A 25,388-nucleotide genomic window follows, 5' to 3' on the forward strand; every position below is an offset into this window, starting at 1 on the left:
ACCAGGCACTCCAAATGCAAAATGAAAGAAATATAATCCGTATCTTCAAGGAATTCACAGTCTACCAAGAGAGACATCCTGGCCAACAACTACTCCCGATTGCAGGTGGTGTTAACACCACCTAAATAGCTAAGATAAACACAGCCAATGGTTAACAGGTTAGCGTAAGGGGAGCCATCTTATAGAGGGGAACCGTGTTAGGACTATAAATGACCCTGACCCACAAGACACCCCCTTTTCCTTGTTATCGATGCTTTAGCTTGCACGTAGCTTAGAGAAGTACACATCTGCTTGTGAGAAATATGCAGGCTCTGCTAATTTTGTAGCCTTGGCTTATACATAGACCTCCCCATTCCAATAAGGCAATAACTTTGTTCTTTGAGCTTTTCCAGGGTTATTACGACCTTTGGGGAAAATCTCTCTGCTGGTATCTGTCACCAGTGACGAGAAAGCGATCCCCTGTAGTCTCAAGGACTATAACACCATTTGGTCAACATTCCGAGACCACTCCCTTCAGCGAGTTTGTCCTGTATAACGGCTTCAAAATCTTGTAGTTTTAGGATGGTTCTTTAGGACACTAGTCCACCGTCCTCCCCCTTGCTGAAAAGCTGTGGTAAAAAGACTGTTTCCCTCCTACCATCTTGCCCCTTGACTGTTGGCTTGTGTCGCGGCAAGCAGAAGACCCCTGTTGGCATTTACAGTGGTACAATGTACGTAGGGAAGACAGAGAAGTGATTTGTGAATTAGCTCTATCACTTGGGGGTTTAGGGAAGGCTTCCCAAAGGAGGTGTCATCCGATTTGGGTTTTGAAAGTAAAATACGAATTTGACAGGTATTTTTGAGGACTACTTTTTTTTTTTTTTTCTGAGGAGGACCAGCCCTGAGCTAACATCTGCTGTCAATCCTCCTCTTTTTGTTGAGGAAGACTGGCCCTGAGCTAACATCCACTCCCATCTTCCTCCCCTTTATATGTGGGACGCCCACCACAGCATGGCTTGCCAAGCAGTGCCGTGTCCACACCCGGGATGCGAACCGCCGAACCCCGGGGCCGCCGAAGCGGAATGTGCACACTTAACCGCTGCCCTACTGGGCTAACCCCAGGGACGACTTCTAACACAGGCATCATTTATGTATTATTTTACCCGTAAAACTTTATTATTTTTGAGAGAAGAGGGTATGTGTTTCATTTCTGTATTCACAACCTTCATCACAATATCTGGAACATAATAAGAATAATAAATGTTTGCTAAAGGTGGTTGAATTAATCTGACTGTACAATTGCAACGTAGACAATAGGTCAAATAAGACTCAGGGCCAAAACTATGCTTCAATCACCACATGCATGGGGTGACCTGTATTGCTCCTTGGCTAGCTAATTAGACTTGCCTTTCTTATAAACATAATAATACTTTGGACAGTAAAGTCGTTTTTGCCCAATCTCAGTGTACATAGCAGACTTACTCTACATCTTCACCAAAAATGCAACATCAAGAACTGTTTGGGTCTGTCCACAGTCATATCTCTTCTCAGAGAGGCAAAGAGTATCCCCAACTTTATTACCAGATGCCTCCCCTTGCATTTGAAAGAATGATAGCTGAGTGTGTGATTAATATGCCAAGAAAAATCCTACTGATATTTAGGGAAAATTAATTTTTAGGCCAGTATAAATTCAGTAAAATTCAACAAATACATACTGAGCAAGTGAACCAAATAGCATTTGAATGCACACTCTGCATGCCAAGGCTGCGGAAAATAAATACCTGAGAAACACCTGAAACGCTCTCCACATCCCTCTTCCGTTGGACATCCTCGGGTAGGTTCACACGATTGCGTCTCAAAAGCGCTTCCGACACAAGGATGGCCCGCATACTGCCCATAAACAGCAATGGACCGCCTGCGAGTCTAAACACAAAACAAGCAGTGCTTTGTCATAGCTCCAGCTTCCTTTACCTGAGAAATGAAATCTGAGAGAAATTAATACAGTTGGAGAAGCAATGTTCAGGAAATTGTCCTCGTGTCCTACAGAAGTAAAACCTCCAAAATCAATAAACCCACAGACCCGCTTGTCCTTGAGTCCAGTAACACTTGACTTATTATTTACAGAGCACTCCCACCCATATATTTATTCTCAGGGTTGGGCACAAAAAAAAAAAATTAGTGAATCTTTAAGAAAGGAATTTGACAGAGTTAGCTGGCAAATATGCAAATAAGTTACAACATAGAATGATGAGTATTTTTGCCAAAGCTGTGTACCAAGAGCCAATTAGAAAAGTCAAAATGAATTTTGCCGGAGGGAGGGAAGGGTACTGGGGGGCGAGGGGGTGTTTGAGAGGAAGTGGAATTAGGGAAACCTTTAGAAAATGATTTGAGTGCTGGATGGTAAGCCTTCTTCAGGAAGGCAAGGCAAGGCAAGGCAAAACAATCCTGAGAGAGAGAAATATGCTAACACGGAAGTCAAATTCACAAAACAGAAGCCTAGGTACAGCTACCCAGGTGAAGGGACATCTACAATGGAATTTCACTAGACAATCTAAATCCTTGAACTCTGAAATGGGAAATATGTCAAAGGCTAACTTCTCGGTGGGGGGGGGGGGGGGGGGGGGGGGAATACAGGAGAATTGAGGAAATCATCAAGCTAAATGAAAAACAACTAATTCGTCCTAAAATTCACTTAATCAATATAAAGACATGTATCTAATATTTAAGCAAAAAGAAAGATTTACAAAATCCTTTTCTCCCCAACGGCAACCAAAGGAGCATCTTTAAACCTCTTCCTGCACTCATCTCTTCCCCATTAATAAAAATGAATGAAATCTGAGACTCCAGAGAATTTAAACCTTGAACAAAGACTAACAGGGTAGACTAGATATACAAACCAATGTTGATCTATTCATCCATCCTAAATTAGGTTAGAAGTGGGGATTCCTTGGGACAAGGGGTCACAGTAATGAAATCTGAACTCTGAGCAGTTCTGCATCAGCCCGGGCCTGGTTCCAGCACCATTCATTGTGTCTCAGCCGAGGAGCCATGGAGGAATATGAATAGGAAATGAAACTTAGTGCAGTTTCTTGATAAGTTCTTAGTTTCCATATTTAATTTATGAAAACATCTCTCATATGTGGCTTGTTAATTTGTCCTTTTCTGAAGTTCTAAAGCACAGATTGTGTTGTTGGTATAAATAATGTTGTCCTTCTCCATATGCCAGGATGACCTTGATGGCTGCCTGCTCTCAGTGGTCTCATTCTCACCTGTCAAATTCTGATCTTATGACTGCTTTTTCATTTTCACTTGTCTCTTTCTGGATGAAAATTTTGTTTTATAATCTAGGGATGTACTCATTGCATGATGACCTTCACTCAAAGAAAAAAATTACTGATAGGAAAAATACCTTCTATCTACTTCTATTCATTACTCTTTCTTAACTTCTTTCAATTTATAAAAATGTTTTCTGGGGGCCAGCCTGTGACATAATGGTTAAGTTTGATGCACTCTGCTTTGGCAACCTGGGTTTGCGGGTTTGGATCCCAGGCACAGATATACACCACTCGTTAGCCATGCTAAGGTGGTGACCCACATACAAAATAGAGGAAGATTGGCACAGATGTTAGCTCAGTGACAATCTTCCTCAAACAAAAAGAGATTAGCTCGGCACTAATCTTCCTCAGTAAAAAAAATTGTTTTCTGTGGTTTAGTGTTTGTTTGACTTTTGCCTCGTTATTCATGTAGCTGTGTGCCTGTAATAAGAGTTATCATCTATTATGTTTGCCAGAAACCAAATTCTGCATTTGTCACTTGTTTTGTAAACACCATTCATGTAGGTTCTCAATAAATGCTTGATGAAAATGATGATGCTTCAAAACAAAAATTACCTTCTGTAATATGGTTCTGTTATTGTAATAATTAAAAAATGATTTTTAAATACACATTTTTATCGTAAGTGAAAAAATATTTTATAAATATGGAATCATGTTGTACACCTGAAACTAATATAATGTCATATTTCAATTATATATGAATACGAAAATATTGAACAACTCAGAAGTTCAGAACCTTTAAAACAAACATTATATTTTTGGAATTTATCCTAAGAAAATTATCAGAAAAGAAGACAGATATCTATGTACAAAAATGTTCATTAAAGTTTTATGTATAATAACAAAGAGTGTAAATAACCTAAATCTCAAACAATAGCAAAGCAGATAAACAAGCCTGGCATATCCATATAATGGAACATAATATAGCTATTAAAATTCATGCTGATAGTATAATGTTAGGTTAAAATAGTAGAATACAAAACTATGGTCAAATAATTCTATTTTTAAAAAATCACAAACACACAGAAAATAAATTGAAAGAATAAATACCAAAATGCTGTTATACTGGTTTCTTCTAAATGGTGGAATTATAAGTAGTGTTTTCTTTATTTATACTTTTCTATGTTTTCTCCAATGAACAAATTTGTAATAAGGAAAAAAGCAGACACGTTTTAGAAGTACTCTAGAAAATCCAGATCAATCTCATATTTTATTTGTATTATTCAAGAAATAAACTTTAAAACTTTGCAAATGTTTGACTTTTCTTGGTCATTCACTATTTGTTAGGTAGAACAAAGCAGCCATTTTGCTACTTGTTATCGTTTGTTTCAAATAAGAAAAGAAGTTGAACTCAGTAAATATGAAACAGATCTTGAATTATCTATGAACGTCATTTCATGCTATTCTTGTTTCTCTAACAGTTAAAGAATTAGTGAGTTGCTTTTAACTTTTATCCTTTGTATATTTCTAGGCTCAACATAAGATTCAGAAAAGTCCTGCAAGAAAAATGAGAATGCAAAAATTACTTTATTACAATATTAATTGTTAAACAAGTCATACTTTTCTCCCTTCAAAATTACTAATTTTATTTTTGAGAAACATAAAAAATAACATTCAAAAGTTAATGCCATTTTGTCCAGACCTAAGCTGCTTCTGTAACTAAATCGTAAACAAAGTTTTTGCATGGTCCTACCTGAGTCTTGGTACAACCACTGCATTCTGACCAAGGGCCGTAGGAAGCCCACTGGCAATTGACTGGAGAGGAGGCACTGTCAAATTGTCATAGAGCAGGTGGAAAAATGAGAGAGAGAAAACACAAAGAATAGTCAAAAATTGTAAAAACTTGCTTCACAATTTTTTTCTAAGAAGTACCAAAGGTATCCAAAATATATACAAATATATATGGAAGAGACCCACATTTTTTAGAAATTAACGTTTATTAAACATCTATAATGTAGCAGGCACTTTTTAGACACTAGAGTTGTAAACATAATGAAAGAGATAGGTCACCAACCGTTGATAGAGGGGAGGACAAAGACACAGGTGTGTAAACAAATAATCATAATTCCATAATATAATCACAATCCATAACACAATATATCTAATTTGGTAGATTTCAAAACAGAAATGTATACAGTATAATGTGTTATGGAAATATAAATAAAGGAGTGTTCAGAGTTGGGACAATAAGTAAGAACATATAAGAGGTAGATATTGTGACCCTTGAAAGGATTCAAATGATGAATTGAAGAGTTATACAGAAACTCTTAACAGGGAGACAAGAAGCTCTAAAAAGACCCTATGAGAAGTGGGCACTAAAAATTACCATAGGCTAAATGGACAGGAGTTTACTTTTAAATGTTCCCCCTGTTCATTTAGGCTACTTCTCAAGCACACACCCAAGCAGGGCCAATTTGAGCCTGAACAATTCCACTCAAATAAAACACATGTGCAGAATAGATAGTTGGCTCTCATACAATGCTTCACTCCGGCTGTGTCGAGGAGGTCACATGGCTTAGTCCTATGAGATTAAGGGAGCCCAGCCTACAAGCACGTTTTACAAGGGAGAAAGGATTGAAGACTCCTGGTTTCTGGATTTGCAGTACCTTCCTAGCCTCCAAGACTTCTTGAGTCAAGGTGATTCGTGCTTATCTTAAGCCTGTCAGGTGACTCTGCAAGTGAGGAGTCCCCTTCTGTAGGGTGTGCCTCAGGTGCTTTTATGGGGCCAACCTTGCTAACCTGTAGCCTCAACATGGCACCAATGATCCAAATGCCTTAGCATCTTTGACCCATACACAATCTAAACTTGCTGTTTTTCTATTTTGTGAACCAGGGACAGGCAGAGGTCTTCCCCAAACACCGAGGCTTAGGTAGGGAAGCTCACTTGGCCTCATGCCCTCTGTGCTCCCACAGTACACTGTGCAAGCCTCTCCCAGAACCCTTAGCACATTTGTATTGAAATCAGCTGTTTTGAGACCGGAATCACCCCTTGACTCTCAATGCTGTCTTGGTGCTCTTTGTACCCTGTCATCACCAGCAGAGCTCCTGACACATGTTCTGATAGCCCGATAAAGTGTACTGACCTGGTCCCATCCCATCAAACTGACATGGAAAGCAAAACAAGGCCATGGGCAGATGATGCTGGCTTTGTTCCAGGTCTCAAGAGCCAATAAAACTATTTTCTTAAAAAGCTCTCAACCTTTAAAATCCAAAGAATATTTTGCGACGGCTGCATTTAAAGATCAAATTCTGCTCTAAGATGTGTAGGCTGTCTGCAATTCTCTGAATTACAGGTAAAACCATGGTGCTGGGACAGGCGGAAACCCTTGAGGTATTTTTAGTCTTCACATTTCTTCCTTACAGGGAATAAAATAAGATTAAAAATAAAATAAGCTGTTGCTATCATTGCCTTTTCTCAAAGCATGGAAAGATAAAGTGTTGAAGGGATAAGTATGCTCAGGCTGCAATGTAAAATTCAGGCCACACTAAAGAATGTCCTAAGAATAAAAAAGTAATTTTTAATGATTTCCACACACAATCCAAACAATTCTTACCTTGAAAAGACTTGGAACTCTCCTATAAATCCCACCAAGATGAGTAAACTTATTGCCTGGGTGAAAAAAAAAAAACAATAAAACATGATTTTAGTTTGCATTTCTTTAATGAGTTGAAACTGAATACATTGGTACCAATCAAGATTTGTGAGTTGGGAAGATAAACAGTGAAGAACCATGGAGAATGTTCGATGACTCTATTTGTCTTTTAAGTTTCCATTTTAAATAAAGGTTTATTATAATTCTGCTGAGCTCACCTCCTACTATTCATTTCTGTAAAGACAACTAGGGGCGGGCGATGTCATGGACTAACAAATTGAAAATGTTCTCTAGAGTTAAATGGTTGCAAGCATTTCTTAGAGTCCCATCACCTTTAAATTCCTTTCTCCACTGTCTCCTCTAACTTCAGCGCCCATGAGGACATCCCGAGGGGAGAAAGCCTGCAAGAAAGAGCAGAGCCAAGAGCTGAAGAGTTAAAAGGGAAATAAGCTTCATAAATGAAGAATCGAAAGGTGAAGCACATCCCTCGCCGCGGGGGTGGTGAAGCTCCTGTACTCCTTAGTTCTGTGGGTGGCTCCTCAGTTTTAAAACACCTCTGAGGCCTTTCATAATCATCGCTACATGATAGCACCATCCTAAATACTGAGGATCTGACAGGTTACAAAATTATACATAAAATGTGGTTACATTTTGTTTGAAAAATCAAACATGCACTGAAAACAAATCTAGAAAGAAATATAACAAAGGATAATAGTTCATTTCTGGCTGTGAAATTATACATGATTTCTTTTATTTTTACTTTTATGTGTTTTTCTACTTTGACAACTGAAGTGGGGGAATACAATTCAAATCTTTCGTAGAGACTCTCTAAGATAACAAATGCATTTGATTCATAGCCCAGTGTAAAAGTCCTTAAAATCATCTCACCCTACATTTTAACAGGTCAGTATTCTTTCTCTTCCCCCTGACCTGCCCAAACCTCTTTTGTCTCAATGTAGCTGTGGAGTGGCTTCCCAACTTTTTTTCCAGACTCTTCTACTAGCCATTCTAGATCACCCATCCTCTTATTAGGTATCTTTCTTTCAGTTGTAAAATCCTAGTTGCCTCCTTCTGCTTTTTACAGTTCTTAAAATCTTTTACTCTATTATTCTGATTAGTTTAACCAAAAGGGCAGAGAGGTACCCACAGCTATGAGCACCCTGGAAATGAGTGAAAAATGCTGGGGGATGCCATGAATGCTTTTCTGACTTTTCAACAAATATATGAAGCACATACTGTAAAGCAATACCTTTTAAAGGTTTTTTTTTTTTTAATTATAAACTTCGTGTTTTTTTTCTTTTTCAACAGCATGTCTTTACTCTGTGCTATGTCAACTTGTTTCTCTTGCCCCTGGGAAATCCTATCTCATAGCTTTACTAGTTACTCACAGGCATTAACAGTCACATTTTCAGAAAATAAAAATTTTGGGGACCGGCCTGGTGGCACAGTGGTTAAGCACGCACATTCCACTTCAGCAGCCTGGGGTTCACTGGTTAGGATCCGGGTGCAGACATGGCACCGCTTGACAAGACATGCTGTGGTAGGCGTCCCACGTATAAAGCAGAGGAAGATGAGCACGGATGTTAGCTCAAGGCCAGTCTTCCTCAGCAAAAAGAGGAGGATTGGCAGCAGATGTTAGCTCAGGGCTAATCTTCCTCAAAAAAAAAAAAAATTTTGAAACAATCTAATAGTCAAATTTCGATTCATCATCCAATTTTAAATTTCTCTCCGACTCTCAGTTCCCAGATGTTTATAATACGGGAGGAATGGGGTCCACTTCAAAATCCTCACTGTGCTCTTCTGCATCTCTTCCTCACCTCCCCAAGCTGCCTCTGTCTTCTTCAAAGTCAGAGAGGGATGAGTGAGATGGACAAAAGCCAAAAAGGATATTGCTTGACTGATCCAGCTAGTCTGGTGATGGTAAATCAGGGTGTACTGGATGTTTGAATGTCAATTCTTTTTCTCTCACAGTGTTTTTGTGGCTCCTAGGGTATCCCCTCTGGGATCTACAGCCACTGTTCTCCGGCACAAATGATTCATCTCTTTGTTCATCACTCGTGCCTCTCACCAGTGCCTGCTTCCTGGGAGTCCTTTCCATACTGATGCTATCTGTTAGGGTTGCTTCATCCTGCATGCAGTCTCTCACGCAGAGCCTCTGACAACCCAAGTCTGGCTCCTTTCCAAAGGTCCACTTCTGGTCCATGGGATACCTGCACACATCCTTGGCCTGTCAAATTCTGAATGCCAAGGATGTAATCAATAATGTTGTGTTGATTTCCTCCATTAAAGGCAGGCCAGTCACCAGCCTGTGCCTTTAGAATGCCTCAAACGTGGGTCAGGTATCATTCTCCATATCCCTCATACTCCAAAGGATATGATCTTGCATACTCTTGGGGAATGGGATGGCCAAAAGGTCACCAGACAGGTTTAGGGCTATTCTTCTTGTAATACTGAATTGAATGTCCAACACCTCACTTTAAAATGTGGGGGTACTGACCACTTACTGTTCTTGGCCTTTGACCCTCAGTCAAAACAAGCATGAGGAAAAATCCATTTTTAACCTTCTATTACATGTGTTTTAAAAGACTGCCAATCAAGTTTTAGGGAATATACTTTTCTTCACCAGGAGTGCCTTTGCCACCTCCTTCCTCACATACAGCCTCCTTATTGTAACCCATGAAGATACACATAGTACAAGGTCAGGTCTGTTCATGAGTTACACAAGCTGAATCTATTAACCAAAAGAATTTCTTGAATATGTGCTAGCTGAGGACCTAGAAAGGAAGCAGTTATCATTCCTTGCCTTTGGAAAGAGTATCTCATCAAACGGACATGATAGAACAATCCCACATCAATAAACAGTCACATTAATGACAGAGATAGGTATACATCTAAGGTGACTCTATGAAAGAATTGTTTAGTTGAAAGGATATGCAACCTTTGTCCTGTGTAATGTAGCTAACCTGGAACTACATCTCCCAGAATTCTCTTCTCTTCTTTCTTATCACCAAATGAGCATGAGCTCTACCTCCTTCCTCTAACGTGTTCCAGCTACAAACATTATCTCTATGCTTCCAATTTCTCCAAGTTTGGTCATTTGTGTCTGTCTACTTAACCATGAGTCCTTTTAGGGTAAAAAACAAAGTATTAATTTCTGTAGTATACCCTGGATTCCACATACCTAAATTCCAAAAAATAGTATGGAAAAATCAAATCTAATTCATCATGTCCTAATTAATATCTTGACCAAAAATTTAGAACATAGGGCATTCTCCAGATGAATAAGGAAGATTTTAAAATCAGCTTACTTACATTTTTATTAGAAATAAACATCAATTTGCAACACTTCTAATAATAAAGAAATGCTAAACGGCACAATAATATGATTGAGCGTTTCATAGCCGTCAGAAGCATGTTATAGATTGTCCAAAGAACATATCCATATGATATAATGAGTAAAAAGACCCAGATCCAATTTGATAACAATTTAGTGAAATATATTTTGTACATATTCATTTAAAAATCTGAAAAGAAATAGATTAAAACATTAACAACAGTTATCTCTGGGTGGAAAAATAATAGATATTTTCTTCTTTTTGAACTTACATTTGCCAATAAGGTAGCATCTGAATCTGGAAAAGAACATTTTTTTAAAGGCTCAAACAACAACACAGTACAATTGGTAGAAGACAGCTGATAACATCAGATCAGCTCTAGGTGTGGTAAGGAAGCAGAGAGGACTTGAGCTAGGACATCCCTGTGTCTGACCACATCCCAGCCCATGGGAATGATGCCTTATGTTGGCAAATCCCAGGTTCATCTCACAGGGAGGGGGGAATAAAAGGCTAGGCCACAGCCAGCTCAGAGAGAAGCCCCTTCCACTCTGAATCCTATGCAAAGGATACCAAGAGAACCAAGGGGATTCTGGGACTACCTCTCTGAATTTAGTTCATGTGAATAATGGGAGAAGGAGACAAAAGAATACTCCCCCTTAAAAGGCCAGACCTGAAAGTCATTTGTGGCTGTGTCTTCATAGGCCAAGTTTTCCTTCTCTGAAATGTATCACAAAAGCATGCCCTTCAGGTTTACTGTAAAAGTGTGACTACCTGCTTCAAATATAGGTGAGAACTCTGCATGCAACTTGCAGGAAAATAATTTCTTTATTTGTTGATATCGTATCAGCCAATAGACAGAGAAAAGTATATTTATTATCACAAAAGAAAAATACCATAATAATCAATGATTGTGAACATATTTTTAAGCACAAAACAATTATTAAGATGTCTCATAAAATAAATAGGGAAATTCATTGATGATTAATACAAATATTAGAAGAAAGAATGCTAATTAGATGATTCAGAAAAGCACCATATTCTTTTTGAGCTAACAAATTTTCTAAAGTTCTAAATAAAAATACAAGACAGAGTAATAGAGATTAGATTAGATTATAATCCTAACTTTGTAGGGTTAGTTGATATTCTAACATCATAACATTAAACAAATTAACTTTGTGATTTGTGTTTAATTTTTAATTATTTAATGCCATGTAATTTCACGCATGAGTTATTCAGGACCTGTATATGGCTCCTGCTCCAACCCCATTGGAAAATGAGCACAGATTCAGTATTGCAAATGGATGGCACAGTGACCACAAAAGCAATCGAGCAGTTGACAGGGCTCAGAAATTACTGTTCCAGTCTTATAATGCAAAATTTTTAAAGTTTAAATGCCAAAATTTGCAGTAATAAAATTGTAGTAGCAATTTCATCTTATTTTTGCATACTAGAAGTCTAGTCTATGATAGTTATTTCTGCCTTTGGCCATATCTTTGGTTGAATAGTACTTTTTTTAAACATTTAGCCATTTTGCATGCGACCAACATGTGTGTTTGGTAAACCTTTAGTTTCATTCCTTATATCTGTATCTTCTACTCTCACAATCCTGACGCTTTCATCCAGGATTCTAAGTTCTGAAGTTCCAAGTGTCTAAATTCACTTTTCCATAAAACTCTTAGATAAGTCAAATCACCAGGGGCTCATTGCATGGCTCCAAATCAAACAAAATCCACTGGAGGAAGTTTTTCCCTAAGAAATAACAATAGTACTATTGTATTTCTTAACGGCTTTCTCAGGGCTTTCATAAACATTGTCTCCACTCTCTGATTCCCAGACTTCTGAACCAATATTTTAACTGCAAGACAAAAAAAAGGAATTCACCCTGGCTGAACTGTTAAATACATTAAGTAAGGATTTTTTAAAAGTCACCCTTAGATCTTTCTCTTTCTTTCTTTCCCACATGTTTTCCTTATTTGAGTTCTTTCAGTTAAGTCTCTTTCCCTGTTGAGAAAGCTTAGTTTACAAAAGTAATTAAATTGTTATCTTACCTTCATGTTTGGGAAAACACTCAGGGCAGAAGAGAGGAAGAAAATCTCCAGTTTGTGTCCCCCATGAATTTCACCATCAGGAAGAACCCAGCAGTCTGCTCCCTCCCTGTCTCTCCCTGCTGGGGGTTAATTTGGCACCGATATATACAGCAAGTGGTTCTGAGACTCAGCTCCTACCCCAATCAGATTCTCCGGAAGAGTCTGCGCCTGTACTCAGTCTGTGTCTTGAAGCCAGATGCATCTTATCAATTTACACAGGCCTTAGATTCAGCCAGCTGGGGCTGTTTGGAAGTGTAGTTCTGAGAAAACATCAGTAAATCAAGAAAAGGAGCAAATATTGTCAGTTCCATGTTTAAGTGATTTTTCAACCAAATAACACTCTGTAAGGCCAGGGGTAAGCCTCCTTCCTGTTTCAGTCTACTGAACTAAGCAGCTATTGTCATATTCTCTTAAAGGATGTTGTACATCAGACTGAGATTAAACACTTTGCGGGAGAAAAGGTCTAAATGCAGTTATGTCACTCAAAATGTAAATGGAACATTCTGGAGTGGAATTTCTCCCCACCCCTCCCCCCAAAAAATATATATAGCCTAACACACTATAATATCTATCTCTTCATGCTTGACTTCTGCAGAAGGATCAAAAAGAGCATCATTTTTTTGTTGAGGTTATGACAGTTTACAACATTGTGAAATTTCAGTTGTACATTATTATTTGTCACTCAGCCTATATATGTGCCTCTGCACCCTTTGTGTCCACCTCCCACCCTCCTTCCCCCTGGTAACCACTAAATAGTTCTTATTTTCCCCGTGTTTATTTGTCTTCCACATATGAGTGAAGTCATACAGTGTTTGTCTTTCTCTCTCTGGCTTATTTTGTTTAACATAATACTGTTAAGTTCCATCTATGTTGTTGCTAATGGGATGATTTTGTCATTTTTTCTGGCTGAGTAGTATTCCATTGTGTATATATATGCCATATCGTTTTTATCCAATCATCAGTTGATGGGCACTTAGGTTGCTTCCACATCTTGGCTATTGTGAATAATGCTTCAATGAACATAGGGGTGCATAAGTCTCTTTGAATTGCTGTTTTCAAGTTCTTTGGCTAGATACCCAGTAGTGTGATAGCTGGATTGTATGGTAGTTCTATTTTTCACTTTTTGAGGAATCTCCATAGTGTTTTCCATAGTGGCTGCACCAGTTTGCATTCCCGCCAGCAGTGTATGAGGGTTCCCTTTTCTCCACAAGCTCTCCAACATTTGTTATTTTTTGTCTTGGTTGTTATAGCCATTCTGATGGGTGTAATGTGGTATCTCAGTTTAGATTTCATTTGCATATCCCTGATGATCAGTGATGTTGAGCATCTTTTCATGCACCTATTGGCCATCTACATATCTCCTTTGGAGAAACATCTGTTCATATCTTCTGCCCATTTTTTGATCAGACTATTAAGAGCATCATTTTTTGCAAACATATTTAAAGGCATCACTAATTTTCTGAAGAACTTCCCTTAATCTTTTGCTATTCAGATAATTCTGTTGGAAACTTCTCATCATGGTAGCCATCAACGTCCATTTTCTCTTCTTCAGTTGTTGCCTTGTTTTACTCTGCCAGATCTCCTTTTCCACGGCTTTGCATTGATTCTAACAGTTCTCCAACATCACTTTCATAGATTTCATGAAACGCTGCATTTTTTGTCAGATTTCAGATTTTTTATTTAAGTTGAGCTACAGTTTTATGTGCATGGTTTGGCCAAATGTTCTGATGCTTGCTACTAAGCCAATATGGGTAGGAGAACCCCAAGTGTTAGGTAGGAAAGGAAATTTGAGTTGAGAGTAATTTTATGAGTAAACATTCCATTAGTGAATATTTTCCAGTTTTAATGATTTTTGTCTTTCTGTATCTAAAGACCTTGAACAATAGAGACCTACCCCTCCCCTCCCCTCATAAACTGAGTGTGGTCTTCCAGGGACAAAGCTTCCACACCTTTTGTTCAAACCATCAGTGGTTTGTGTGGAAGAAATTTGCCACAGAGAAGATGACCCCTGATTCCTGAGAAATGTTTTTTTTATTCAACTCCAAGTGCATGAATTCCAGATGTCAGGGCTTATCTTAAGTACTCAATGTGGAATTCTACATTCAATGGCTGTCTTAGTTTGGGTTCCACCGGAAGTAGATTCTGAGACAAGAATTCAATTGCAAGCAGGCTTTTTTTTGCGTTTTGGGTTTTGGTTTTTGTTGGTTTTGAGGGGGAGTTTCTTGAAGGGAGTTGTTGTTGTTGTGTTGTTTTGTTTTGCTTTTGAGAAGCGATCCTAGAAAGCACTGCTGAGAGGTGGGAAAGAGATTGGGGAGGAAAGAAATCAGTAAAACGCACTTTATCATGCAAGATACGATTGTGGCAATTAGAGCTCAGTCTAATGAGGAAATCTGAGAGACACTGCAGAGCACATCTCAGAGTTATCCCAACTAAAGGGTAAGCAAACTGAGCAAGGGGCTGGTCCCATGGCTGAGTGGCTGAGTTCGCGACTACGCTTTAGTGGCATGGGTTCTGCCAGTTTGGATCCTGGGCGAGGACCTAGCACTGCTCATCAAGCCATGCTGGAGTGGTGACCCACATAGCAGACCCAGAAGGACCTACAGCTCAAATATACAACTATGTACTGGGGGAGATTTGAGGAGAAGACCAAAAAGAGGAAAATTGGCAACAGATTTTGGCTCAGGGCCAATCTTTAAAAAAAGAAAACCAGGCAATATATCTACCAACACTCTGTCTGTTGTGGGTTGAGGGTGGCTCTGGACTTATCAACTTTCTGACACTTTCAGCTTGCCCTGGGGGTAGGCTGAGCACATATCTGTAGCCAGAACAAAAAGGCCTTCAAGTAGAGAGTTGCAGGTGTTTGCAGTACTCTCCAATATTTGCCTGTCACGTAGAGGCGAGTGCTGAGGGCACAGAGGCAGGACACCAAGAGCACCTGCTACAGCAGCTTTTCCTGCAGGCGTGCATGCATTCATTTGTTCATTCTACATTCAACAAATACTTACTGAGGATGCAGAATATGATAAACTCTGGGCTTTGATAGACAGAAGCCTTGAGCCATATCCTTCTTTATTTTCATTCTTTACGTATTATATAGATCATATTAGCCTGTTTATAGAGTAACCATAGGCTAGAGGATGGATCACATGCAAACACATGTACCTATGATAATTTAGGACTTGACTTCTTCAGTTCCCAGAGATTGTATTCCAGAGGTTATTTAACTCTAAAAAGTTTACAAATACTTCCTTTCCCCGAATGCTTTGCAGTCTTACATATTTGTGCTTGTGTGAACAGTATTTCTTCTGTCTGGAATTTCAATGGAGAAGCCATTGGAAGAAGGCATTAAGTAGAAGTGGGAGCCACACTTTGGGAAATGTGACTGCCAGCATAAGTTGCATGGACTTTATTCAAGGGACAATGGGAACTCACACACTGGAAGTTTATTTCTTTTTTCCTATGTTGCCAATCTTCTTCTGTTTGATGGAGGAAGAGAGGCCCTGAGCTAACATTCCTGCCAATCCCCCTCCACTTCATATGTGGGATGCCACCACAGTGTGGCCTGACGAGTGGTGCAGTGTGCAGGTCCGCACCCGGGATCTGAACTCAAGAACCCCAGGCAGCTGAACTTGAGGGCGCGAACTTAACCACTATACCACCAGGCCAGCCCCATCAAGTTTTTAGGAAGTTTTAAGGAAAGAATAAAAGTGGTGCTTTAGGATGACTGAAACAATAGTAGTGTGCAAACTACATGGAAGAGGTAAGGCGGGGAGGCAGGAAGTGTGATTCAGAATTGATTTCAGCAGTCAGACAAGGGCAATCAAGGCCTCACTTAGAAGGAGCAAAGAACCAGAGAATTCACAAGGCTTTGCGGTTAAACATGATTTCATGTCTGATTGACTGAGAAAATTGGAAGAATTTAAGAACAAATTAATGAAGGAGAGAAATAGGAAGTTGAAGAGCAAGAGCTGGCTTTGAAGAGGCGACATTTTTATTTTGGAGAAAACGTCCGTCCCGTAACTGGAAACGTAGATCTCTTTGGAAAGAAATACCTTTGATAGGGCCCTAGGCAGAGCCACTGGCGTGAGGGTAAAGAACTGAAGCCACGGGAGACTGACCACAGTGACGCACAAAACCAGACGGAACGCTGCTGTGTGGAGAGCAGGAAGAAAGAGAAAAGCCAAAGAGGAGAAAGGTTACGGAAAGAGAAGGAAAACCAAAATAATGCAGTGTCAGGCCAATTCAGGAGGATTTCAAGGAGAGGTCAGTCAACAAAGACAAGTGCCATATGGAGATCAAAGCGAAGGAGTATTGAGGGAAGACCACACCACTCAGCAGTTAAGCCACAATTAAAGCACTGTGGATAAACTTAGAACAGAGTTTCCCAACATATTTTCCACTCTGGTACTTCAGGAAAAAATAATTACTTTTGTGGTTAAGCACATGTAAGAAACTGTGTATATTACAGAGCAGGGTTTCCTCAACCTGTGAATTACTGACCTTTTGTGCCTGATAATTCTTTGTTGGAGGGACTGGGGGAAGCTGTCCTGTGCATTGGAGGACGTTCAGCAGCATCCTTGATCTTGACCCACTAGATGCCAGTAACACCCTCCCCAGTCATGACAATCAAAAATGTCTCCAGACATTGCCAAATGTCCCCTGGAGGCAAAATCACTGTCTCTTCCATTGAGAACTACTATTATAGTTTCTACCCCCAGCAAATGCCCAGCCTTAGATTCACAAAGCACAGTGCAGAGCGCATCCTAAATTAAACGTTCTGGAAGTTCTACACCAAGTTAAACTTTTAAAAACTTTTTTCAAACCAGAATTTCACAAATTCATGTGACTCCAGAACTTGTATTTCTAACAGCCCCCTGTTCAAAACTGGTATATATGACACGCTTTGGCAAATGGTGTCTGAGCCAATACAGAATCAGTAGAGGGGAAGAGCAGATTTCTGCCAGACTGGGGAAGGGCCCACAAGGGCACAGCCCTCTCCCCATGTCCTACATGACACACTCCCTAATCCTCATTAGTCCTCGCTACCCTGGGTAGCATCTCAAAAACTGTTAACATCCTCAGACCCTAATGAAACTATTAGGCCTCTGATGATATCAAGAAGTTGTTCTGGTCCACCTCAGGGACATATTTGCAAACATTCAACAAGCCCATTTCACTTACGAGTCATTTTGTTTCTTTCTAAATTGTTCCAACAGATTCCTCTAACTCTGGAGGCATAAGAATGAATTCAGTGGGGAAGGATAAAGCCTCCTTTTCTCTCCTCTATTGAGACTGATAAGGTCAAAATGGAAACTTCCAGGGGTTGGAGCAAAGAATCACAGCACCCTCTAGTGGCAGGCATGTTCCTATCCCTTGAGTAAAAGAACAGCCTTCGGTTCTGGCCTTAAGGGACTTGGGGTAAGGGGAGAAATGTTGAATCTTCTTAAGCTCCCAGTCAAGTGCTTAAGCTAATAAGTACTCCAGGTGGTATCTCTTTCTCCATTAAAGTGTCACTGTGTGAATAGTTTGAGAGTGAAAAATGGCTGCTAGGCAATGCCTCATCCAAAGGAAGATTTTGGCAAAATAATGATTGTTAAATGTTTTATCATTACACATAATAAGATACTGCCCGTCTCCACTGGTAGCACTGCACTAAACTCTGTGATTAGTGCACTAATTTAAAGTGAGGTCGCTGGATTAGTATTCTCTTTTGGCATCCAGTCCTTGATAAGAATGTTGTTTAAGGTTTAAATAGATTAAGAAATATTTACAGGGCTTCACAATTCCCTTTGGACAAGACGTCATTGCCCTTTACAACACTGGACAAGCCTTTGCCCTGGTGGTCCTGCTGGCTGCAGATGGCAAGGGTCAAATTATAATCAGGAGGCAATAAGACATTCTGGCGTGATGGTTTTCAATAGTGGCAGGCTCTCGCTACGTTTAGAAGAAGGCCTGGGTTTGTTTGGGTTTCTAGCTGTCATCTGGGGTTTTCAGTTATCTGCAATGCGTGGCTGCAGCCTGCACATCCAAGATACATTTCATTTGGTTTACATTTGAATTAAGTCAAACAGCTTTGAGAAGGAAGATACGAAACGCAAAGATTTCTGTGGTTCTGTAACTGCATTATGCAAAGTCCTGCAGAGGAAAAGTGACTATCAAAAGACAAGGTCATCTATTCAATCCACACTTTAAACTTGTGGGGTCTACGCAGAAAAAGGTGGGATTTTTTTTTTAAGAACAAGAATTCAGCATATTATAGCTCTAAAATAAAAAGTAATCACTTTCAGAAAATGTCAATCTGTATCATAATTGTAAACTTTACCTCATTAAACTGTCTTTAAACAGACATATTTTAATATCAGATTCATCATTATATACTCCACAGACCAAGAAAGAATAAAGAATGAGTAGTAGAAGGAGAAAAATATGAATTGTACAAACTCTTCAGATGTTTGTGAAAAAATCTTAGAAACCAGTGGAGAACAGTCACAAATACATAACTAGAAACTTCTCCTTAAAAGTAGAAATTTTCTGAGGCTGGCTGCATGGCGTAATGGTTAAGTTCAGCGAGCTCTGCTTTGGTTGCCCAGGTTTGCGGGTTCAGATCCTGGGCTCAGACCTACACCACTCATTAGCCATACTGTGGTGACAACACACATATAAATCATAGGAAGATTGGCACAGGTGTTAGCTCAGGCCTAGTCTTCCTCAAGCAAAAGAAAAAGAAAAGAGGAAGATTGGCAACAGATATTAGCTCAGGGAAGAGCTTCCTCAGGAAAAAAAAAAAAAATAGAAATTTTGCTGAAAGCAATAAAGGGTACTAATTTGTGCTTCACTAGTACAAATATGCACTCTAAAGGCAGACGGTCTGGGTTCAAACCTCAGTCAAGTTGCCGAGCCCCTTTGATCCTCTTCCTTCCTTATCTGAAAAGTGGAAAACAATATTATCTAACTCGTAGGATTGTTATATTAAATGAATCCAAGTAAAACAATTAGCACTGCCCCTGGAATATAAATAAATATAAAGTAAGCTTAGTCCAATAAATGTGAGCTGGTCTGCAAAAGATCAGAAACAACCCAGACATTCATCAATAGTGAATTGATTAAGTAAATTATAGTACACATATAGAAGGGAATGTTACACAGCTATTTAAAAACTGAAGAAGTTCTTGATGCACTGATATGAAAAGATCTACAAAACATGCTGTTAAGGGAGAAAAAGGAAAGATACACAACAGTAAGTTACTTTGAAGTTGAAAGAGGGGAGGAGAATAAGAATATATATTTCTGTTTGTATTTGCATGAAGAATCTCTAGAAGGATACATAGGAAACAATAATCCTGTGAGAAGGGGACTAGTTGAAAAGACGGAAAAAGAAATGATAGAAAAAAAGATAAAACTAAGGCTTTTTACCTTATACTATTTTATATTTTTAATATATGAGTGAAGGTATTACCTATTCAAAAAAGAAATTTAAAATTGTTTAATTTGTTGTGTTAGTTACTATGATTTTCTTATTCATAGTGCCATAGAAGAAGCATCCTAACCATTCTCTGTCCTTTGCGTGCTTGTTTGTTCGTTCATTTGTTTGAAGGAGCTGGGGTATATTGTAATGATACTCACAGCAATGATAGAAACAGGAATCTTGCCAAAATGCTTCATGGGCACCAGGGCCAAAAGGATGGTAGATCTTGTGATTCATAGATCTTCACTTTAGTGCACCACTGACATATTTCCTTTTTTATGTGATTGTTATGTGACTATGTTCCCAAATGTATGCCCTTTCATAGTGAGCATATGAGTAAAGTGCACTGATCACATGTATTTAAATATAAATGAAAATTTAATATTACCCATATTCATAAAGACATTAGTTTCATTCTCTTCTTGCTCTTTCTTCAGCTTCTACTAGTGTGGGCCTGCTTCTGGGGAGAAAATGTGGCCTTCTAGAAAGAATATCAGACAAACTTTGTCATAAATTTAGACATTACCATTTGCTGTGTTATCCTCTCATGCCTCAATCTTCTTACTTTAAAAAAAGGATAATGAGGAGCCGGCCCCATGGCCGAGTGGTTAAGTTCGTGTGCACTGCTTCCGCGGCCTAGGGTTTCACCAGTTCAAATCCTGGGCGCGGACTACCACTCATCAAGCCATGCTGAGGCGGCATCCCACATGCCACAACTAGAAAGACCCACAACTAAAAAGATACAACTATGTACCGGGGGCTCTTTGGGAGAAAAAGGAAAAATAAAAGCTTTAAAAAAAAAAGAAAAAGGATAATGAAGTCTTCTTTATAGGGATGATGAAATTCAAAACACATAAAACACACATGGCAGCACTGTGAGCACATGCAGGTCTCCATACCCTTCACATCCATGAACAATAAATGAGTTTTTAAAATACATGAATCAGCAAATGTGAGCCAAAGAAAAATTTTAGCAAAACAGTTTAACCAAAGATATACTGGACATTCTGAAATTAGATGTAATTTCAATGATAGACAGTTTGAGTGCCAGACTTCCTAAGAACAATCAAATCAACTTGCAAAAACCCAGTCCAGAAGGAACCTAATCAATAATTACCAAGGAGATTACCAACTCTGTGACATTAAATTCTTTTGGGTCTGTGAAGAGAGTCATTGGGGTACCCAGGCCTATTTTACATGATCTAAAGTTACATGATCTAAAATGAAAATGTGCAGGCTTATCAAAGTATCAAGATCCTTTTCTTTAGATTGGAGTTATATCAACTAGCATTGTGATAGTGGTGGTACAGCTCACAATAAGCAGAAGGTCCAGTTGACAGCGGCATATATTACAACTTTGATTAAGCAAAAAGTGAAACCAATTATGTTAACAAATGCTTTGATTGTCAAGAAAGTCTTTCACAACACATGGCCCAATGCAGATGAAACAAAGAGGGCACCTCACTTGTGAAAAAGTCCAGAAGAACTCTGTAGGACCCATAGCACTTAATGTAGAGTCAATAGAGATCAGTGGCTTCCTCTTCTTTCATCAAGACTAAAATGAGGAAACCTCAGAATGGGAAACAGACTTTCAAAACTCTCTAAATACAGGAAGCAACCTCTCTGTTCACAGAGGAAATTGAGCAACACTCTGGAATTACATAAATCGGACCCATGAAAATGGACGTACTTGCTGATGTTTTATCCAAAGTGTGCCTAAAATTGCCGCTTAGTTCTCCTCCCTCAGAACAGACCCTATGTTTTTAGCCAGAGTAGGTTGAGGAGAATATGTTTTAATGGGATGGGAAAATACATGAATAAATCAATGGAATACAAGGTGATACATCACCTCAATTATTCTTGAACTTTTCCTCCTCACGGCCTCCTATACTCAATCAGTCAACAAGTTCTGTAGAATATTCTTCTGATTTATATACCCTTTCATTTGTTCTACTGACAGTGTACTAGTCAGCCTCTCCATATCATTTGCTCCCTTATCTCCTGTCTGGTACATTTGTTTACTGGGATATAGTTCACACCTCATAAAACTCACCCTTTTGAACCCTCATACACTGCCGGTGGGAATGCAAACTCTTGCAGCTACTATGGAAAACAGTATGGAGATTTCTCAAAAAATCAAAAATAGAAATACCATACAATCCAGCCATCCCACTACTGGGTATTTATCCAAAGAATATGAAATCAACAATGCAAAGAGATTTATGCACCCTTATGTTCACCACAGCATTATTCACAATAGCCAAGATGTGGAAGCAACTCAAGTGCCCGTTAACTGATGAATGTGGTATATTTACAATGGAATACTACTCAGCCATAAAAAAAAGACAAAATCGTGCCATTTGCAACAACATAGATGGACCTTGAGGGTATTATATTAAGTGAAATAAGCCAGACAGAGAAAGACAAACACCATATGATTTCACTCATATGTGGAAGATAAAGAAACACATGGACAAACAACAGATTAGTGGTTACCAGAGGGGAAGAGGGTAGGGGAGTGGGAGAAAGTGGTAAAGGGGCATGTACGTATGGTGACAGATTAAAACTAGACTATTGGGGGTGAGTATGATGCAGTCTATACAGATACTGATTTTTGATAACGTACACCTGAAATTACACAAGGTTGTAAATCAATATGACCTCAATAAACAAATTTTTTTTAAAGACTAAAAAAAACCTCACCCTTGTAAGTGTGTTGTTCAGCAGATTATTCACATGAGTGTAAATCCATCACCACTCTCTAATTCTAGAATATTTTCATCACCCCCGAAAGAAATCCCTTACCCATTAACAGTCACTCTCTATTGCCCACTACCTTCTAGCTCCTGGTAATCACTAACCTACTTTCTGTCTCTATGGATTTGTCTATTCTGGACATTTCATGTAAATGGAATCATACAAGATGTGGCTTTTTGTGTTTGGCTTCTTTCACTTGGCATAATGTCTTCAAGTTTCATCTATGTTGTAGCATGTATCAGTACTTGATTCCTTTTTATGGAGGAATAATATTCTGTGGATATATCATATTTTGTTCATCCACTCATCAGTTGATGGACTTTAGGTTGTTTCACTTTTTCGCTATTATATATCATGCTGCTATGAGCATTCATAGACCAGTTTTTGTATAGACCTATCTCTTCAGTTCATTTGAGAATATACCTGCGAGTATATATTACTGGGTCGTATGGTAACTCTTTGATGAACATTTTGAGGAACTACCAAACTGTTTTCAAAAGCAGCTGTACATTTTACATTCTCACCAACAATATATGAGAGTTTTAATTTTTCCACATCCTCACCAACACATCTTACTCTACATCTTTTTAATTATAGCCACCTGACAGTATACAAAATGGTATCTCATTGTGGCTTTGATTTTCATTTCTCTAATAACTAATAATGTTGAGCACCTTTTCATGTGCCTTTTGTACATTTATATTCCTTCTTTGGAGAAATGTTCTTCACCCACTTTTAAATTGGATTTTTTGTCTTTTTGTTATTGAATTATAAGAGTCCTTTATGTATTCTAGATGCTAGACCCTTATCAGATATAATTTGAAGCATTTTCTCCCATTCTGTAGGTTGTCTTTTCATTTTCTGGATAGTGTCCCTTCATAGATGAAAGTTTTTAATTTTGATGAAGTCCAACTTACCTAATTTTTTCAGTTCCTTATGCTTTTGGTATCATAATTAAGACTCCATTGCCAAATCCAAGGTCACGAAGGTTTAACCCTGTATCTTTTTGAAAGAGTTTCATAACTCTTTTTAGGTCTTCATTCATTTTGAGTTAATTTTCTATATGGTGTGAGGTATGGGTCCAACATCATTCTTTTGCATGTGGATATCCGGGTGTACCAGCACCATTTGTTAAAGAGACTTTTACTTATCCATTGATTGGTCTTGGCATCCTTATTGAAAGTCATTTGACTATAGATGTATAGGTTTATTTCTGGACTCTTAATTCTATTCCATTGATCTATATATCTATCTTTATGCCAGTACCACCCTGTTTTGATTACTGTAGCTATGTAGTAAGTTTTAAAATCAGGAGGTATAAGTCTTCCAACTATGTTCATCTTTTTCAAGATTATTTTGGTTATTTGGGGTCATTTTTAATTCCATGTGAATTTTAAGATCAGCTTTCCCACTTCTGCAATGGAGGCCATTGGAATTTTGATAGGGATAGCACTGAATCTTTAGATCGCATTGGGTAGTATTACCATCTTAACAGTATTAAGCATTCCAATCCAGGAACATGGCATGTCTTTCTATTTATTTAAGTCTTCTTTAATTTCTTTCAGAAATATTTTGAAGTTTTCAGTGTACAAGTCTCAAACCTCCTTGGTTAGTTTATTCCTAAGTATTTTATCCTTTTTAATGCTATTATAAACAGACTTTTTAAAAATATCATTTTCAGATTGTTCTTTGCTGGTTTATAGAAATATAATTGATTTTTATATATGAATCTTATATCGCACAACTTTGAAAAACTAGCTTATTAGCTCTAATAGATTTTTGTAGATTTCTTATAATTTTCTCTATGTAAGACCACGTTATTTGCAAGTAAAAATAATTTTATTTCCCCTTCTCCGATCTGTATGCCTTTCATTTATTTTTCTTGACTAAATGCCTTGGCTAAAACCTCCACTACAATGTTAAATATGCTTGTTGAAATCAAAACCCTAGTTAAATCCAGTCTACCTATTCTCTGCCTGTACCCTATGATTGATCTTACTTTAAATTCATGGCCATAAACCTCAAGTGGGTCTTTAAGTGGTAAAAACACTACTTTGACTAGTCCATTCGATTGTTCACTATGACTATTTCATACTTCCTTTTCTAAACCTCTTCCCACAAACTTTCTCTCTGATAATAACCTTGTTCCCTGTTTCACTGAACAAACTGAAATAAGAGAGAGAAATTCCACATACTCACACTGAACCAATGTACTCTGCCCTCCCTCTTTTGCTTCTTTATGCTCCTAACTCGGTAGCTAGAAATTCTATTCCACGTTTCTGTAGTAGAAGCCATGAAGCGAAGGAAAATAACTTTGGACTCATACTGAGTCTTTTTTATCTTCAGAATCCCTGGAATGTCCATCAGAGGGAATTGGTTCAGAATACTCTCAGGCAAGCATTTTAGACAGGAAAGCAGCCTCTGCTCCAATCCCTACCCCCAGAACTAAGCTAGTGTCTTTTGGGGCACTGTGATAGATATGAAGATTGGTGAGTTGATGCTACCAAGATTTTAAATGGCAGGAACAGACCTCACTCTCAGTCCCATAGAATTTAGTAGAATTGGTACTAGGCTTAACCATTATTTGTCTTGCATATCTGTCCGCTACTACATTCCTCTCTCATTTATCTTATCATGAATTTTTCTTCACTGGTTTCTATTTGATATTGATAATTGAGATGCTAGGGAGAGGTGAGGGAGTGCAATGGGGCAAGTTGGTGAGTGTAACTAAGGCTGAAAATCCAAGAAATCTTACACTGAAAGACTTGTGGATAACTATTTCATACTTACTTTTCCCCTCATACCTCTAATATGTACTGTTTCATATTCATTCCTAA

General features: G+C 38.5%; 1 protein-coding gene across 2 annotated transcripts in view; it reads right to left on the bottom strand.

Annotated features, from left to right (window-relative positions):
* The window catches only part of C7 (complement C7), a 49,564-nt gene extending 37,095 nt beyond the window's left edge, over positions 1-12,469 (bottom strand). The window contains exons 1-5 of one of the 2 annotated variants that reach the window (XM_046672078.1): positions 12,291-12,469; positions 7,240-7,308; positions 6,869-6,924; positions 5,008-5,083; positions 1,761-1,902 (exon numbers count right to left, since the gene is read on the bottom strand). In XM_046672078.1, coding sequence (XP_046528034.1) covers positions 1,761-1,902; positions 5,008-5,083; positions 6,869-6,924; positions 7,240-7,308; positions 12,291-12,296 — 349 coding nt within the window. In that variant the 5' untranslated portion in view covers positions 12,297-12,469. The remainder of the gene's footprint in view (positions 1-1,760; positions 1,903-5,007; positions 5,084-6,868; positions 6,925-7,239; positions 7,309-12,290) is intronic. The other variant, XM_046672079.1, reaches the window with a different exon arrangement.
* Positions 12,470-25,388: the final 12,919 nt, after the last annotated feature.

The sequence above is a fragment of the Equus quagga genome, chromosome 9 (genome assembly GCF_021613505.1).
Source record: "Equus quagga isolate Etosha38 chromosome 9, UCLA_HA_Equagga_1.0, whole genome shotgun sequence".
Taxonomy (NCBI): Eukaryota; Metazoa; Chordata; class Mammalia; order Perissodactyla; family Equidae; genus Equus; species Equus quagga.